This window comes from Pan paniscus, chromosome 10, assembly GCF_029289425.2.
Source record: "Pan paniscus chromosome 10, NHGRI_mPanPan1-v2.0_pri, whole genome shotgun sequence".
Lineage (NCBI taxonomy): Eukaryota > Metazoa > Chordata > Mammalia > Primates > Hominidae > Pan > Pan paniscus.
In genome coordinates, this window is record NC_073259.2 from 140,194,044 (window position 1) to 140,209,241 (window position 15,198).

Consider the following 15,198-nt stretch of genomic DNA (forward strand, 5'->3'; position numbering starts at 1 on the left):
GGGATAGATCGTAATTTTTTTATCCATTCACCTGTCAGTGGACATTCGGGTTGTTTCCAGTTTTTGACTCTCACATATAAGCCTAGGAGGAACACGCACTTACAAGACTTTGTGTGGACACATGCTGGCTCTTTTCCTGGGTAAGTACCTCGGAGTGGAACGGCTGGATTGTATGGCAGGTGTTTACCTTTTTAAGAAATTGCCAAACTGTTTCCCAAAGTGTGTGGACCATTTTATATTCCCCCTAGTAGTATATGAATAGGTTCCAGTTTCTCCACATCCTTAGCAGCCAGCACTTGGTATGATCGGTCTTTAGCCATCTTAGGAGGGCCTGTAGGAGCATCTCACTGTGGTTTTAATTGCATTCCCCTAATCACTAATGAAGTTGAGCATCTTTTCATGTGCTTATTTTCTATCCATTTTTCTTTGACAGTGTTTGTTGACATCTTTTGCCTGGTGAAATAAAAAAAAAAAACCTGAGTTGGAGAATTCTAGATAGAAGTTCTGTATCAGATATGTGATTTGAAAATATTTTCTAGTCTGTGGTTATCTTAACAGTGTCTTTTCAGGAGCAGAAGTTTTAATTTTCATGAAGCCTAACTTACCAGTTTCTTCTTGTATGAATCATGCTATTGTATCTGAAAAGTCTTTGCCTAACCCAGAATTACAAAGATCACACACAAAGATGTTTTTTCTATATTTCCTTCTAGGAAGTTTCTGGTTTTAGATTTCACATTTAGGTCTACAATCCATTTTGAAATTTTTTTGGTCTGTTGTACAAATAATGGATGAGAGTTCATTTTTTTGCGTATGGATGTCCAGCTGTTTCAGCATCATTTTTGAACACATTATCCTTTCTCCACTTTATGATCTTTGCCTCTTTGTTGAAAATGTATTAACCATGTATATGTGAATCTATTTCTGGTATTCTGTAAGATTGTTCCATTTCCACACTGTCTTAATTGCTGTGGCTTTATAATACACGTTAAAGTCAGGAAATCTAAATCTTTTTGTCTTTTTCATAATTTTGGCTCTTCTAAGTTCTTTGCATTTGCTTAAGAACTTTAAAATCTGCTTCTCAATTTCTGTTAAAAGCCTCTTGGGGTTTTGATTGACATTACATTCAATTTTTAGATCAATTTTGGGAGAACTGACATATTAACAATACTGAGTCTTCTGATTCATGAGCACTATTAATGTCTTTAAAATTTTCTCTCTGCAGTGTTTTGTGGTTTTGATGTACAGGTCTTGCACATCTATCAGATTTATTCTTGAGTATTTTATATTTTTTGAAATAATTTTTTTTTGAGACAGGGTCTTACTCTGTCTCCCAGGCTAAAGTACAGTGGCACAATTATAGCTCGCTGCAACATCTATCTCCTGGGCTCAAGTGATCCTCCCACTATAGTCTCCCAAGTAACTGGGACTACAGGTGTATACCACCACCCCCAGCTAATTTTTTTTTTTTCTGTGGAGATGGGGTCTTACTATGTTTCCCAGGCTGGTCTTGAATTCCTTGGTTCAAGTGATCCTTCTGCCTTGGCCTCCCAAAGTGCTGGGATTGCAGGCGTGAGCCACTGTGCCTGGCAGGATTTTCTCAGAGATGATTATTTTGCCTGAGAATGAAGGGCTTTAATCTTTTTCCCTTACAGTCTGTCTGTGTTTTATTTCTTTTTCTTGACTGACTGTGCTGCTACAATCTCCATGTTGAGTCCAAGTACTGAGAGAGGACGCCCTGTATCAGTTCGTTCTCACACCACTATAAAGAAATACCTGAGACTGGGTAATTTATAAAGAAAACAGTTTTAATTGGCTCACGGTTCTGCAGGCTGTACAGAAAGCATGATGCTGGCATCTGCTCAGCTTCTGGGGAGGCCTCAGGAACTTACAATCTTGGCAGAAGGCAAAGGGGGAGTGAACACTTGATATGGCCAGAGCAGGAGTAAGAGAGAGAAGGGGAGGTGATGCACACTTTTTTTGTTTTAGACAGAGTCTCACTCCGTCACCCAGGCTGGAGTGCAGTGGTGTGATATTGGCTCACTACAACCTCCGCCTCCCAGGTTCAAGCGATTCTCCTGTCTCAACCTCCTGAGTAGCTAGGATTACAGGCGTGCGCCACCACGCCTGGCTAATTTTGTATTTTTAGTAGAGACGGGGTTTTGCCAAGTTGGTCAGGCTGGTCTCGAACTCCTGACCTCAAGTGATCCACTTGCCTCGGCCTCCCAAACTGCTGGGATTACAGGCATGAGCCACCACGCCTGGCTGGTGATACACACTTTTAAAATGACCAGATCTCATGAGAACTCACTGTTGCGACCGAGGGGGATGGTGTAACACTATGAGAAACTGCCCCCATGATCCAGTCACCTCCCATCCGGCCCTTCCTCCAACACTGGGGATCACAATTCGACATGAGGTTTGGTGGGGACACAGATCCAAACTGTATTACATCCCTTCCTTGTTTCTGTCTTAAGAGGGAAAGCTTTCAGGCTTTTACCATCGAGTATCATATTAGCTGTTGTAGCCACTGAGATTCTTTATCAGGTCGAGGAAGTTTTCTTCTTCCCAAGTTTACTATATAGAACCAGATTTTCACCTTGGATCTGTTTTCCTTATTCCTAAAGTGTGTCCTTCATTTCTTGTACTGCACATCTGCTGGTGGTGAATTCTTTCAGTTTTGTACATTTGGAAAAATCTTTGTCTTTTTTCTTTTTTTTTTTTTTTTTTTAGACTAGAGTCTCACTCTGTCACTCAGGCTGGAGTGCAGTGGCCTGATCTCAGTTCACTACAACCTCTGCCTCCCAGGGGTTCGAGCGATTCTCCTGCTTCAGCCTCCCGAGTAGCTGGGATGACAGGCACCCACCACCACGCCTGGCTAATTTTTGTATTTTTAGTAGAGATGGGGTTTCGCCATGTTAGCTGGGCTGGTCTCAAACTCCCGACCTCAAGTGATCCGCCTGCTTCAGCCTCCCAGAGTGCTGGGATTCACTCTAATACACTAAGTTCACTCTAATACGACGAGTACGGATGAGCTGCTGGTTGGCCTTCGCCTCCTCCGGCACGTGTACTGATTATTGCTGGCCTGCCTGCATGGCCCGGGGAGGGCTCCTCTTCCTTCTCCCTGCTGCAGCTCTGTTGTGCCCCCTGAGTATTCTGAGCCCCTTTTCTAGTTCCAGGCCTGCGTCAGTGTCGGGTGACAGGAAGGGCCCTCTGCTGCACTCCACCTCAGGAAAAGCACCGTCTGTGGAGGAGAATCTGAACTGAGGAGGAAGCCCTGCCCAGCAGCCTGGGGGCTCCCAGGGATGTCTGCTGCATGGAGACTGCAGAAACCTGTGGTGGGGCAGAGAGTTCCAGTTTGGCCGTGTGTTGACTGCCCTCATGCAGACTCTACCAGCGGCCAAGGCGGTGTCTGGAGACGACAATGTGTGTGCCTAGGGCACACAGGCACGGAGACACCGCCAGCCCTTTGTGTTGTGATCAGGGCTGGCGGGAGGCTCTGACTAGGGCTGTGGGAAGGGGACGTGTGCACTGTCCTCTTTCTGAGCGTTGCTGTGGTGGGAGTCCTGTCACGGGGAGCAGTCATGGAAGAGGACTGGCCCCTCCTCCCAGGTACAAGCACAGGCTCCTGTGCACTCCGACTCGCTGTTCCCCTCATCTGGCCTCCCCAGAGCCCAGGCACTGCCTGCTAACCCCAGACCTTCTGTGGTCCACTTAGGACTCTTGCCCACCATTGGTCCTGCCGGCCGGCCCGCCCAGGCTGGGCTTTCTCATGGGGACTCCAGCTGCCCTTCTGCCCCATGAGGAGTCACTAGCTCCCTTGGCCTCATTCCCTTACTGGCAACTGAGGGTCTGGTTCTTAGAGTCCCTTATGTGTAAACATGTAAAGCTTGTGGCTGTGAGGTGTGTTCGGTAAGAACAGTCCACAGCTTTCACCAGATTCTCAGGAGTGTCAGTGGCCCCTTCCCGGTCAATAAGTTGAAGAGCCGGGGTCAGTCTGGCTGCCACTGAGGGCCAGGCTGCCTCCTTGTGTGCTTGGGTGGCCTGACTGCAAGGAGATGCTCTCACTCAGCCCTGGACACACGGTGCAGATGGTGTGGCGGGTCAGCCCCACAGGGCCACCTCCTCAGTCTTGGGTTCTCAGCCTCAGCTGGTTCACATTTGGGGCCAGAAGATTCCTCCTGGTGGGGCCGTGCTGTGTGTTGTAGGATGGTTAGAGACCTCCAGGCCTCTACCCACCAAATGCCAGTAGTGCTCCCACCCTTATCAGTTGTGACAACCAAAAATGCCTCCAGACATTGCCTGATGTCCCCTGCGGGCACAGTCTTCCGAAGTACAGAGCCACTGATCTATCTTATCTTAGAAAGAGACTGTAGTCATTGCATTTCCGTAGGGAAAGGTGTTCTGAGTTAGAAATAATGTACAAATAATTTTTTGCCTTGTATCTTCTATGCACCTTCTAATTATTATTTTACTAGATTACAGTCCCTCATGTGCAAACTTTGCACACCTGGAAGAAGAGTTTACTAGTAAGCAAAAGCACTTTTTTTTTTTTTTGGGACAGAGTCTCGCTCTGTCGCCAGGCTGGAGCGCAGTGGCACGATCTTGGCTCACTGCAAGCTCCACCTCCCAGGTTCAAGTGATTCTCCTGCCTCAGCCTCCCGAGTAGCTGGGACTCCAGGTACCTGCCACCATGCCAGCCACTTTTTGTATTTTTAGTAGAGACGGGTCAACATCACCGTGTTGGCCAGATGGTCTCGATCTCTTGACCTCATGATCCGCCTGCCTCGGCCTCCCAAAGTGCTGGGATTACAGGTGTGAGCCACTGCGCCCAGCCAGGAAAAGCACTTTTTAAAAAGATGCCTTTTTTTCCGTGTGGATATAAAAATGCCACATAGTAATTAGAGAACATCTAGAAAGCACAAAAAAGTATAAAAAGGGAAAAAATCATTATAATCCACCTAACCCAGAGACCACCACCTGTGGACACATTTTGAGTCTTTTTATTACATCTTTAAAATTACATAATTTTGGATCTTGAATTTTTCCATTTAAAATCGAACATAAACAGTGTGTTTATCAAGCACTCTTTATAGTGGTTTTGCTGGCAAGCGTCGCTTCGTGTCTGCCTGGCTCGCCACACCTCGTGCTGGATGTGAGCTTGCACCGTTTTCACGTAAGCACTGTCTACTGTGTCCCTGAGCATCAGGCGTTAGGAGAGGCGGCTTCTGTAGTGGGTGGTATCTTTGCAGCTTTTTGAATGTTTCCCTTGAATTTCTATGATGGTGATGATGGAAAAGACATCAGGTCTAAGCTGTCCATAAAATGCATTTGTCTGTAATACATGTCCTTCATTAAAAAACACGTGGCAGTTGGGGTCTACTGTCATGGTAGGAAGGTGGGAGCTGGACTCTCCTCCCAGCTGGGGTCAGGCCACACCTGGAGTGCCTCAGGTCCACTCTGTGCCCGCGTTTCCAGCCTGTCTCTGGAATGACTACTTCTGAACAGATTCCCTTTGCCTTTTTCTACCAGGCAGTATGCACTGAGTCCTTCAGGACAGATTAAATGCTGAAAACCGTCAATCAAGTGTTCAGTCTTCATGCAGGATCACATCCGTGGAACTGATGTTTTAGCACTGGGGTTGATAGTGTCCAAGTCCCAGATTCAGGGGCAGGCTCAGGACCTGTCCACGGTGTTGGCCTATAGTGAGGCCCATGGGCCTCGGAGCCCGTGTGCCTGGAGCTGGACCATGGCTCCACCACTTTGTAGCTTGGCCCGATGTGGCAAAGGATTACCTAGGTGCCAAGGCAACAGACTGAAGGCACAAACTGTTTCGGTATAATAAAGAAAATAGTTAGAATAAGAATAGTCATAATACGAATCAGATATAGAGCTGATCATGGACAATTATCAATCATTAGTATAAACATTAATCATTAGCTTTTAATATTACTCTTTGTTGCATTACTAATATAACCTAGGAATAACCTGCGGGTATAGGGTCAGGTGCTGAAGGGACATTGTGAGAAGTGACCTAGAAGGCAAGAGGTGAGCCCTCTGTCACGCCCACATAAGGGCCGCTTGAGGGCTCCTTGGTCAAGCGGTAACGCCAGTGTCTGGGAAGGCACCTGTTACTTAGCAGACCGCGAAAGGGAGTCTCCTTTCCTTGGAGGAGTCAGGGAACACTCTGCTCCACCAGCTTCCTGTGGGAGGCTGGATATTCTCCAGGCCTGGCCCGCAGTCATCCGGAGGCCTAACCCCCTCCCTGTGGGGCTTCAGTGGTCACGCTCCTTGTCCACTTTCATGCTCCTCCCGCACTCCTGGTTCCTCTTTGGAGTTCTTAGTAGATAGCAGAAGAAGAAATAGTGGAAGTCTTAAAGTCTTTGATCTTTCTTATAAGTGCATAGAAGAAAACGCTGACGTTTGCTGCCTTCCCTCTCTGCTTCAGCTACCTAAAAGGGAAGGGCCCCCTGTCCTGTGATCACGTGACTTGCTTCACCTTGTCAGTCACTTAGAAGATTCACCCTCCTTACCCTGCTCCCTTGTCCTGTATGCAATAAATATCAGCGCACCCAGCCGTTCGGGGCCACTACCGGTCTCCGCATGTTGATGGTAGTGGTCCCCCGAGCACAGCTGCTTTCTCTTTATTTTTTTGTCTTGTGTCTTTATTTCTTACAATCTCTCGTCTCCGCACATGGGGAGAACACCTGCTAAGCCCTGTAGAGCTGGACCTTACAGCCCAGGGAGCTCATTTCTCGCTGCCTCAGTGTCTCTCTGTGTAAATGGGCTATCAATAGGAGTGACCCCATGGCATGACTGTGAAAACTAAATGAGATCATGTAAGGGGCGTAGAGAACCTTTGTGAGCCTGAGCCACCGTCTGCCACCCGCTGGGGATGCCCTGCTGTGCTGTACTTCTCTCCCTTCTCCCCCCTCCCATGCTCTTCATTGCCAGCACTTTCAGCCCCTTGCGGTAGACTTGGATTAGGCAGGTATGAATACTTCAGTTCAAGAAAAGTGTGAGGCACGGAAGCTTGCCGAGCATCTCTTGCTGAGCAGATATTCTGATCTGAGCCTTTTTTGCCCTGGGTAGCAGTCTCGTGCCTGGGGTTTGCTGGGCCCGCATCGGCCCCTCCTGAGCCACCTTTCCAGACACCTGTGCAGGCTCCGAAAGGCGCCCGGGCATGGAGCTCACCTCACTCAACTCTAACTTTTCTGCATTTGTTTAGGGAGCATTTCCTGAAGACGTAGTCATGCAGCACGTCAGCAGCTCCCAGAGCAGCCAGCGCCATGTCCAGTGGCCTGGGGCCTGCCCCAGCGCGGGCGAGGAGCAGCCAGCGTGCTCCCAGCCGTCCCTGCCCCTCACACTGCCATCCCCCAGCCACCAACTGCAGCAGCTGATGGTGAGAGGGGGCCCTGCGGGTGGGCAGAACATGAATGTTGACCTGCAGGGCGTGGGCCCTGTGTTCCAGGGAAGCCCACAGGTCACGCTGGCCCCACTGCCGCTCCCCAGTCCCACCTCTCCAGGCTTCCAGTTCAGCGCTCAGCCTCGGCGGTTTGAGCATGGGTCTCCATGGTACATTCAGGTCACGTCCCCATGTCCCAGCAGGTCCAGACCCAGAGTCCCACGCAGCCCAGTCCCGGGCCGGGGCAGGCCTTGCAGAATGTGCGTGCAGGTGCCCCTGGCCCTGGGCTGGGCCTCTGCAGCAGCAGCCCTACAGGGGGCTTCGTGGATGCCAGCGTGCTGGTGAGGCAGATCAGCTTGAGCCCCTCCAGTGGTGGACACTTTGTGTTTCAGGATGGGTCAGGGCTCACCCAGATCGCCCAGGGAGCCCAGGTTCAGCTCCAGCACCCGGGTACGCCCATCACAGTCCGAGAGCGGAGACCCTCCCAGCCCCACACACAGTCAGGGGGCACCATCCACCACCTGGGACCCCAGAGCCCTGCAGCCACGGGTGGGGCCGGCCTGCAGCCCCTGGCCAGCCCAAGCCACATCACCACGGCTAACTTGCCACCGCAGATCAGCAGCAGCATCCAGGGCCAGCTGGTTCAGCAGCAGCAGGTGCTGCAGGGGCCGCCGCTGCCCCGGCCCCTGGGCTTCGAGAGGACACCCGGCGTGCTGCTCCCCGGGGCTGGGGGCGCAGCGGGGTTTGGGATGACGTCCCCACCCCCGCCCACCAGCCCTTCCAGGACTGCCGTGCCCCCAGGCCTTTCCAGCCTCCCACTCATGTCTGTGGGGAACGCGGGAATGAAGAAGGCTCCCAAGAAGTTAGAGGAGATTCCCCCAGCCTCTCCGGAGATGGCACAGATGAGGAAGCAGTGCCTGGTCTATCATTACCAGGAGATGCAGGCTCTGAAGGAGGTCTTCAAGGAGTATTTGATTGAACTGTTTTTCTTGCAACACTTTCAAGGGAACATGATGGATTTCTTAGCTTTCAAGGAGAGACTGTATGGACCATTACAAGCATATCTTAGGCAGAATGATTTGGACATTGAAGAAGAGGAAGAGGAGCACTTTGAAGTCATTAATGATGAGGTAACAGTTCTTTGTGTTGGTGCTTGTCATGGGAGGCAGAGCTCAGGGCTTATGCTGCGTGCAGGTGCAACGCAGAGCTTACCATCTCAGAGCATGCGTTCTAGGCACTTCACTTTAAAGACACACTGTGGCTGTGAATAGTGGTTTCAAGTCCCTCAGAGGCTCCCCACATTTACAGAGGGTGGTTCCAGGGATCCCAGCACATGGCTGAACCCCCAGCAGCATGGAAACTCCAGTGGTGTTCAGTCAGGCACCTCTGTGGCAGGTGCTCACGGCGGCAGCGTCCTGGCACCTTTCTTGGAATGCCACCACATTTGCCTGCTCCTAAACGGTTGTGCCGTGCAAGATGAGAACCCCAGAGTCCACCCTTGCCAGCTGCCTGCAGTCAGGGCTGGCTGGGCTCAAAGCCAAGATTCCAAGTTCCTGAACACACATCTCAACGTCAAGAGTTTCTGAACAAGTTACAGCTCTAACTTAGAATATACAGAGCAAAAATTTATAGAATTTCATTTTCTTTCTTTCTTTTTTTTTTTTTTTGTGACAAAGTCTTGCTCTGTTGCCTAGGCTGGAGTGCAGTGGTGCGATCTCAGCTCACTGCAACCTATGCCTCCCGGATTCAAGCAATTCTCGTGCCTCAGCCTCCCGAGTAGCTAGGATTACAGGCATGTGCCACCACACCCAGCTAATGTTTTTGTATTTTTAGTAGAGACAGGGTTTCACCATGTTGGCCAGGCTGGTCTTGAACTCCTGGCCTCAAGTGATCAGCCCGCCTCAGCCTCCCAAAGTGCTGGGATGACAGGCATGAGCCACTATGTGTAGCCTATTTAGAGAATTTCAAGGGAGCAGTTTTTTTTTGTTTTGTTTGGTTTTGTTTTTTGCTTTTGAGACGGAGTCTCGCACTGTTGCCCAGGCTGGAGTGCAGTGGCATGATCTCGGCTCACTGCAACCTCCACCTCCCTGGTTCAAGCAATTCTCCTGCTTCAGCCTCCCAAGTAGCTGGGATTACAGGCACCCGCCACCAGGCCCGGCTAATTTTTTGTATCTTTAGTAGAGACGGGGTTTCACTATGTTGGCCAGGCTGGTCTCAAACTCCTGACCTTGTGATCTATCCACCTTGGCCTCCTAGGGAGCAGTTTTTAAATCCACAATTATATGAGGAGTTACTAGCTTTTTTCTTAGAAGACAATAAATAATTACAAGTGTAGAACATGAACTATTCAAATTAACACAAATTAGCCTGTTTAAGTGTATAACACACGTATATGTATGTGTGTGTAAAAACTTTCAACAAAGAATAATTTTTTTAGAGTATACATGGAGACTATTTGTAAATTGACCCCCAAGGGGATCCTCAATAAAATTTATAAAATTAATTTCATATGAACTGTCCTTTCCCTATAATGCAATAAAATTAGAAAGCAATTATTTTAAACATTTACTATGTGTGGAAACTAGGAAACTTGCCCGTAAGGTATTCATAGGCTGAGGAGACTATCTTCATGGAAGCGTCTTGAAGCACGCCACAGCGGAGGTGCCGCAGCCTTCAGGTCTTGTGGGATCAGCTGAAGGTCTCCTTAGAAAGGTCATTATGGCATTCAGTTAAGAAATACTGCAGATAAGCAGTGTAACAGCTTCCATAGTCACAGGAAGAGTAAGTTCATCGTTGTATTAAAGTTTACTTCTAAATGATAGAAATAAGTTTTTATAGAACCTGACTGGCGTCTTCGGAATCTATGTTTTATCATCATTTTATAGGAAAATACCGGAAGTTGACTAACATTTGGGTTTTTCGTGAATATTTTCCTCTGTGTAATATTGCTCATGTTCCAGCTGCTCGTTGTGTTGACTCTGTAACATGATCCCTGTTACCAAACTTCATTAGAGCTACAAAATATTTGGGGGCTAGTAACTATAGAATTCATCCAAATTATTTAAACTAATTAGCTACATTTGCCTATGGCTTTTTTACTTGGGGAATTGGTGCTGACCTCGTGATCCACCTGCCTCGGCCTCCCAAAGCATTGAGATTACAGGCGTGAGCCACCATGCCCAGCCGCTATGTGATTTCTTTAAAACATTTAATTGTGGGCCGGGCGCGGTGGCTCACGCCTGTAATCCCAGCACTTTGGGAGGCCGAGGCAGGTGGATCATGAGGTCAGGAGATCGAGACCGTCTTGGCTAACATGGTGAAACCCCGTCTCTACTGAAAATACAAAAAATTAGCCGGGCGTGGTGGCGGGCACCTGTAGTCCCGGCTACTTGGGAGGCTGAGGCAGGAGAATGGCAGGAACCCGGGAGGCAGAGTTTGCAGTGAGCCGAGGTCGCGCCACTGCACTTCAGCCTGGGCAACAGAGCGAGACTCCGTCTCAAAAAAAAAAAAAAAAAAAAAAAAGAAACATTTAATTGTGGTAACATATACAAAACATAAGATTTACTGTCTATCTGATTCATTATTTTTAAAGTGTTAATTTATTCCAGGGTACTGACACATATTAAGGTTTGGTTTTGATTATTTATGATGATATGTGCTTGTTTATATTTAGCCTTCTGGACATATTTAGCCAGAAGAACCAGTTTCTTTTTCTTTTCCTTTTTCTTTTTCAGACCTGTCAGCCAGAAGTAAGAACCGGTTTCTATTTTCTTGTATTTCTCTCTATGATTTCAAGCTGTAAAGTGCCATTTGACTTTGAGTTCATTTAATTTCCAGGGTATTCCCATTTGAATACCCTGGACTTGAAGCAGTTAATGTATCTGGAAAGCTTCTTTGGTTTGCTTACTCTAAGAAGCTGTCATTATGGAGATGCAGATTAATTTGTCTTTCTATTTTATCAGAGTGTGTTTTTAAGAAATGACACATTTTCAGTGGGAGTGTTTTTTGTCATTCTTCCCCATGCCCCACCATGGCCTCCTCAGGCATCTGCGGCCCCTGCCGTGAGGGGTTGGCCACCCTCTGACACTGCCCCTGGGCTCCTGCACGAAGCTGTGTGGACACGGCCTGTGTAGCCTGACCGTGGCTACCTGCCGGCCACAGATTGAGGTTTCAACTGGACTTCAAACAAAGCTTCAGTGCCTGGGGCCAGATTTGTTCTTTCCAGCCCTGTGAGGCCTGAAATTGCATCAGCGAGCCCAGTGTCCCCGTGCCCCTCTGTTAGTGGCTGAGGCCGCCAGCTGCATGGATGTGCAGGCGGTGATCAACTTTGCAAAGCTTAAACATTATTTTCCCTTCTTCCTCCCTTCCCTTTGAATATTCCCTCTCAGGTAAAGGTTGTGGCCAGAAAGCACGGGCAGCCTGGGACTCCTGTTGCCATAGCAACCCAGCTACCGCCGAGGACTTCTGCGGCTTTTCCAGCCCAGCAGCAGCCGCTCCAGGTACTTTCTGATGGCTCCACAGTGCAGCTCCCCAGACTTTCCTCACTCGGATTTGAGGACTCGATGTGCTGAGGCAGGACCCAGAGGGGTCCCAAGAGCCTGTCCTCTTTTGTTCAAAATACATCTTGAAACGTCTTTGTGAAGGCTCTTAGTTTTAATGCATGGATGCTGTTATTTTTCCCTACTGTTACTGAAATTAAAAAGTGTTTGTCTCTGATCATTAGTTCTGTTAAGTTTTCTGCTGGAATGTTTTTCATTTGCATTTGCTTTTCTGATATATTTGCATTTTTCATTGCTTCTGTACGATTGTGGCCTCTTTGGATGTTTCTCTTTTTTTTCCCCCTTTGTCTGCTTTTAAACAAACAGATTTTCTAAATTATTTTCTTGCTATAGGGAGTTGATTTTGTTCTTTAAACATATTCTAGGGGATGAGTAGCAAAAAACAATGATTTCAGATTTCAGAATACAAGGAAGTTCCTGGAAACTGCAACTCAGTTATCTCTCCTCTCCTCTCCTCTCCCCTCCCCGCCCCTCCCCTCCCCTCTCCTCTCCTCTCTTCCCTTCTTCCTTCCTATCTTTCTTTCTTTTTGATGGAATCCTGCTCTGTTGCCCAGGCTGGAGTGCAGTGGCACAATCTCTGCTCACCGCAACCTCCACCTCCTGGGTTCAAGCAGTTCTCCTGCATCAGCCTCCTGAGTAGCAGGGATTACAGGCACGTGCCACCGGCTAATTTTTTTGTATTTAGTAGAGATGGGGTTTCACCATGTTGCCCAGGCTGGTCTCGAACTCCTGACCTCAGGTGATCCCCCACCTCAGCCTCCCAAAGTGCTGGGATTATAGGTGTGAGCCACTGCGCCCAGTCAACATTTCTATATACTTAAAAACATGTTTTAAAAATTATGTTAAAATATACATAAGAGTTCCCATTTTACCCATTTTTAAGTGTACAGTTCTGTGGCATGAAGCACATTCACATTGCTGTGTGGCCATCACCAGCATCCATCTCCAGAACACTTTCATCTTCTCAGACTGAAACTCTGCCTCTATGAAATGCTAACTCCCCATTCCCCCTCCCCCAGCCCCTGGCACCCACCACTGTACTGTCTGTCTCTGCGGATTGGAATGCACTTCTCCAGCGACCTAAGTAAGTGGACTCATACAGTATTCGTCCTTTTCTGTCTGTTGTTGTGCTCAGCATCATGTCTTCAGAGTGCATCCACATTGTAGCCTGTAACAGAATTTCCTTCCTTTTGAAGGCTGAGTCACACACCACGGGATGGGTGGACTGCATGTGTTGATCCATCTCTTGGTGGACACTTGGGTTGCTTCCACATTTCAGCTGCTGTGAACAGCGCTGCCCTGAAGACAGGCGTACAGATATCTCTTCAAGGTCCTGCTTTCAGTTCTCTTGGGCATATACCCAGAGTGGAAGTGCTGGGTCACGCACTAACTCTGTGTTTAACTGTTTAGGAAAGTCCGTGCCATTTTCATAGTAGCTGCACCATTTTACACCCCACCAGCAAGGAGGAGGGTTTTCTTTCTCCACATCCTTGTCAACGCTTGTACATTTTTTTAATAGTGGCCACCCTAACAGGTGTGCTGTATGCTTTATAATGTAATAGAAAAATATTACTGACTATGCATGTACATATGGCTAAAGACATTCAGAGTTGGCCGGGCACGGTGGCTCACACCTGTAATCTCAGCACTTTGGGAGGCCGAGGCAGGCAGATCACCTGATGTCAGGAGTTTGAGATCAGCCTGGCCAACATGGTGAAACCCCATCTCTACTAAAAATGCAAAGATTAGCCGGGCTTGGTGGCGGGCACCTGTAATCCCAGCTACTTGGGAGGCTGAGGCAGGAGACTCACTTGAACCCAGGAGGCGGAGGTTGCAGTGAGCCGAGATTGCGCCACTGCACTCCAGCCTGGGCAACAAGAGCGAGACTCCATCTCAGAAAAAAAAAAAAAAAAAAAGGACATTTAGAGTTTTAATCTGTTAATCAGCTGGCACTGTTGATGGTTCAAAATTGACTAGTGAGGGAGGCAGCATTTGAAAAAACAACTTTAACTCAGAGTAACAAATGGCATTGGTGACATATGCAGAATCCCACAGGAAGAGTGTGGAGGGATGCATGGGCTCCTGGGAGCAGGATGCAGGCTGTGGGGTGGCCCAGTGTGCTGTACCTGTGGCCGGCAGGGCTGGCGCCTGTGGCCTGGCCCCAGCAAGCGCAAGGACCCAGACAGAACACAGGGCTGCTCTACCCTACTCTTCTCATGTCATGTTCTTAATGTTGAGAACACAGGTTGAGTTCAGTGTGATTCTCCAAACAAACTGGCTGTGGGCAGTGTCAATTTTCTTTTCTCCAATTTCTTTATTTATATATTCTTTTGAGACAGAGTCTCCCTCTCTCACCCAGGCTGTAGCGTAGTGGTGTGATCTCGGCTCACTGCAATCTCCACCTCCCGGGTTCAAGCAATTCTCATGTCTCAGCCTCCTGAGTAGCTGAGATTATAGGTGTGTGCCACGTGCCTGGCTAATTTTTATATTTTTAGCAGACAGGGGGTTTTACCATGTTGGCCAGGCTAGTCTCGAACACCTGACCTCAAGTGATCCACCCGCCTCAGCTTCCCAAAGTGCTGGGATTACAGGTGTGAGCCACCACGCCTGGCTCTTTTTTCCAATTTCTTATTGTGAAAAATTTGAATTACTGAAAATGTTGAAAGAGCAGTACAGTGAGTGGTAAACTCACCAGTTGTTAACAGTTTGCCGCATGTATGTGTTCTACCTGTCTGTCTATCTCCACACATTTTAAAGTTGTCACAGTCGTGATTGTTTACCCCTGGATCCTTTGTTGTGTATCTCCCAACAAGAACATGTCCCACATGACCACAGCCCTCCGGTCACGCTCGCGGGCATCCACACCTCTCGAGGCATGTTCCTGCCTGGGTCTGCTTTTCTTTCTCTCCCGACGCTGATGTTTCGAAGGCCAGTTGCTCTGCAGAGGCCATCACAGCCTGGGTGTTCCGTTTCTCACTGCTGACTTAGGCTGAACATTTCTGGCAAGAATACAATGGAGGCGGACCTCTGCATGCATTTACTTCTCAACCAAGCCGTGCAGGCCAGTTAGGGAGATGCAGATGCAGGTGGGCTGGGTGCCGTGCGTGTCATGGGAGGGTGCCCTCCGGGGACACTCTGGACAGAGGCACTCTCTGTCATGTGCTCAGCTTGGCCCCAGACTGAGGCTTAGCAGTCCTCCAGTTGTTCACCGTATGAAGAGCAGGAGAGGATAAACAA

The 15,198-nt window shown here is 48.5% G+C and overlaps 1 protein-coding gene across 1 annotated transcript in view; it reads left to right on the forward strand.

The window, feature by feature from the left end:
* Positions 1 to 15,198, forward strand: part of LOC103785403 (putative EP400-like protein) — a 33,617-nt gene that overhangs the window by 13,245 nt on the left and 5,174 nt on the right. Inside the window, 4 exon segments of the mRNA XM_055096408.2 lie at positions 7,226 to 7,592; positions 7,595 to 8,532; positions 11,791 to 11,901; positions 12,981 to 13,045. Coding sequence (XP_054952383.1) covers positions 7,250 to 7,592; positions 7,595 to 8,532; positions 11,791 to 11,901; positions 12,981 to 13,045 — 1,457 coding nt within the window. The 5' untranslated portion in view covers positions 7,226 to 7,249.